Genomic DNA, 3044 nt, shown 5'->3' with positions numbered 1-3044 from the left:
CCCCCCCACACACACATACACCCAATAAAATGATTAGGAAAGAAAAATGGATTTAGGGCTTCCACTGTAAACCACAGCTTCTTGCCAACTCAGTGCCCGGAAATGTCAAGTGTGGATACAGGCTCTGCTTCTGACTGAGCTGGGAGGGAGGCGGGGAGGGCCCATGTCTCACTCCAGGAGGGGGCCTGGCAGGGAGCAGGAGGGAGGCTCCCCAGGCTCTGCCTCCAGGTGGTCTCCTGCTTCCTTATCCTTCAGAACAAGCCCCCCCCTCCCACCCGCCCTCCTCCCCACTGCAGAGAGATCCTTGTTGCCTGCAGAGGCCGGTTCTTCAGTGAGACAAAATAGTCTCTGTGTTCTCCCCGCACTGGGTGTCTTGGTTAAAGGCTCCTCCCTCACCTAGGCCAGCCAGCCCTGCGGTCTCAGAGCAGGGAGGTGGTAGCAGGCCTCCTGCCCGGATGAATGAATGAACAAGGGTCTACATTGTGAGACCCTGAGTGGGCCAGTGGGTCCCCTTCCCCATCCTGGGCTGGCTCCTGACCCCTGCAGGGTCCCCTGGTGAGAGCCCCGCTCTCCAGGGAGGGGCAGCTGAGTCTAGGCTGAGAAGAACATTCTGGAGCTGGGCAGGGAGTTGGCGGGGGGAGGGGGTTCCATACCTGAGTTCCTGAACTCTAGGTGGGCTTCTGGTAGATAGTACCTGGTCAGGTAGGTTCTGACCCATAGCGAGCTCACGTGCAAGAGCACCAACAGCAGCCTGGGCCTGCTCCGTCCTCACCAGCACTGCTGTATCTGAGCCCCTCACTACACGGTCACTGCCCCTGCTTGAGGGTCTTCCTCTGTTTCCAGAGCTCTCGGCAAGGTGTGATATCCAATCTCGATAGCACATCCAAAGTACGTGACACAGACCCCCTTGGTGCTCAGACTGAGACCACGTGGACCCCAAACTGGCTTCGGTAATGAAGGCAAGGGAATCTTTTGGCCCATTGATCTGAGCAATTCAGGAGCTCACGGACTTCAGGTGTGGTTGGATCTAGGCGCTCAGAGAGGTCAGGAATCCTTTGCCACTTGTCAGTCCCTCCTTATTCTGTGAGAGGTTTTGTTCTCAGGCAGGTTTATCCCCACCATGGTGCCAAGTGATGCCCTGCAGATCCAGATGTCCCCACCACCAGCCGGGGCAATGAACCTTCTTTCCCAGTAGCCCAGCCAAGGTCCGAGTTCGCTTTCATTGGCTCAGCTTAGGCTACATGCCCTCCCTGAACCAATCAGGATGAGCAAGGGGAGGGAATCTCCTCGTTGGCCTGCAGGAAGGTTTGCTCGTTCCTTCCGGGAAACATGGGAGAGAATTAAAAAACCAACCCTGTTGCCGTTGATTCAATTCTGACTCTTAGTGACCCTATAGGGCAGGGTAGAACTGCCCCTGTGGGTTTCCGAGACTGTCACTCTTTTTTTGTTTGTTTGTTTTGTTTTTTTGGTTTTTTTTGGTGCCGTGACTCGGATTCGAACCGGACTGTCACTCTTGATGGGATAGAAGCCGTCTTTCCACCGTGGAGTGGGTGGGTGGGCCTGCTAGCCTTGTGGCACCCCACTCAACCTGAAACCACGACACCACCAGGGCTCCTTGGGAGACGGGAGACATGGGAGAGAGCTGGCTCCCCAAAGCAAGGGTCACAGGCATCCCGCCCTCTCTCTGCCCCCACCGCTCTGTGACCTGCCCTCTCTCATTCCATCTCCCCCAGTGCCCACTTGGATCCTGGCACTGTCCCTGAGCCTGGCTGGTGCCTTCTTCCTCCTTGTCATGCTGGTGGCTGTTGTCATGGTGATCAGGAGAGGTAAGAGCAGACACAAAGTCCAGGCCAAGGGCAGCCAGTTTTCCCCCAGAACTTGCTCCCACTCACACCCACTGGTTAGCCCAGGGGAGGCAGACAGTTTGGGCCAGACTCACCCCAAAACTTCGGGGTCCTAAGTGAGATGGGGGTGCAGGTGGGGAGAACGGATATATATTTTTTTACAAAGCAATGATTGTATCGGCTTAGACATTGTTGGAAGTTTTCCTGTGCTGATGCCATCGTTGAAGAACAAAATATATATCTGCAGGGAGTAAAGCTGGCAGGAAAGGCTGGGCTTGGAGTGTATGGGGGCAGGGGGAGGGAGATCATTCAGGGTGAAGGGCCCTGACCCAAACCAAGCCCACTGGCCTCCATCTATTCTGTCTCATAGCAACCTTGTAGGACAGGGTCGAACTGCCTCACAGGGTGTAACTATCATCTTTGTGGAAGCTGAGCCATCTCTCTCCTGCCTAGAGGATGGGAGGCTCCTTAGGGGCCCTCCATGCCGCAGTGGTTGAACTTCTTTCTTGGGGCTGTGTCTATGGGGGGCCTTTAGGGACGGTGCCAGATGCAAATCTAACCGCACTGCATGTGTTTGTTTTGTCCCCAGTTAAAGTCACAAATTTGCAGAAGAAAAGGTGAGACCTTCAGGGAGGCCCTCGGAGGGTGGCTTTGGGGACAGAAGCACTGGTTTCCCAGGCCAGGAGACCCTGAGGGGTGTCAAAAGAATCCTTGTGTGAAGGTGCTGGGTCTGTTTCCCAGAGTCCCACCTTAAACCGGGAGGGGCGGGGATGGAGTGACTGAGAGGGACCTCTCCCAAACTCATTGCCTGGGAGTCCTCCCCCTCCCCGGCTCCCAGAGTGGAGCTGCCCTCGTGGGTTTCTGAGACTGTGAATCTTGATGGGATGGTGAATTTGGACAGCGGATGTGGCAGTTAGCGGCTTCGCATGTGCCTACTACACCAGCAGGGCTCCTTGTTAATCGACGGGAGCCATTCAGTAAGGGCACTGGGTTAGGACACCTCTAGCAGAAGCTCCCATTTTCCTGCCAGCGCCCAGACAGCAGGTGCTGTGAATGACCCGGTTTCATAGACTGGGGGCCTGGGATGCAGTGCAGGGGGGCCACCCAGGGAGCAAGTGGCAAGCAGAGCCTTCCACCAGTCCCTCATCACTGTCCACAGGGAAGCTGTTTTCATCAGCCAGAGATTCCCCCTGGAGGAGC

General features: G+C 56.1%; 1 protein-coding gene across 1 annotated transcript in view; it reads left to right on the top strand.

Annotated features, from left to right (window-relative positions):
* The window catches only part of CUNH19orf38 (chromosome unknown C19orf38 homolog), a 15907-nt gene that overhangs the window by 3956 nt on the left and 8907 nt on the right, over positions 1–3044 (top strand). Inside the window, exons 3-4 of the mRNA XM_013008363.2 lie at positions 1734–1826; positions 2434–2461. Of these exons, the coding sequence (XP_012863817.1) occupies positions 1734–1826; positions 2434–2461 (121 nt within the window). The remainder of the gene's footprint in view (positions 1–1733; positions 1827–2433; positions 2462–3044) is intronic.

This window comes from Echinops telfairi, unplaced genomic scaffold (assembly GCF_000313985.2).
Source record: "Echinops telfairi isolate 266 unplaced genomic scaffold, ASM31398v2 ScPeMD7_36;HRSCAF=134, whole genome shotgun sequence".
NCBI lineage: Eukaryota > Metazoa > Chordata > Mammalia > Afrosoricida > Tenrecidae > Echinops > Echinops telfairi.
Note: the sequence above shows the minus strand (reverse complement) of the source record. Positions and strands in the feature narration are given on the sequence as shown.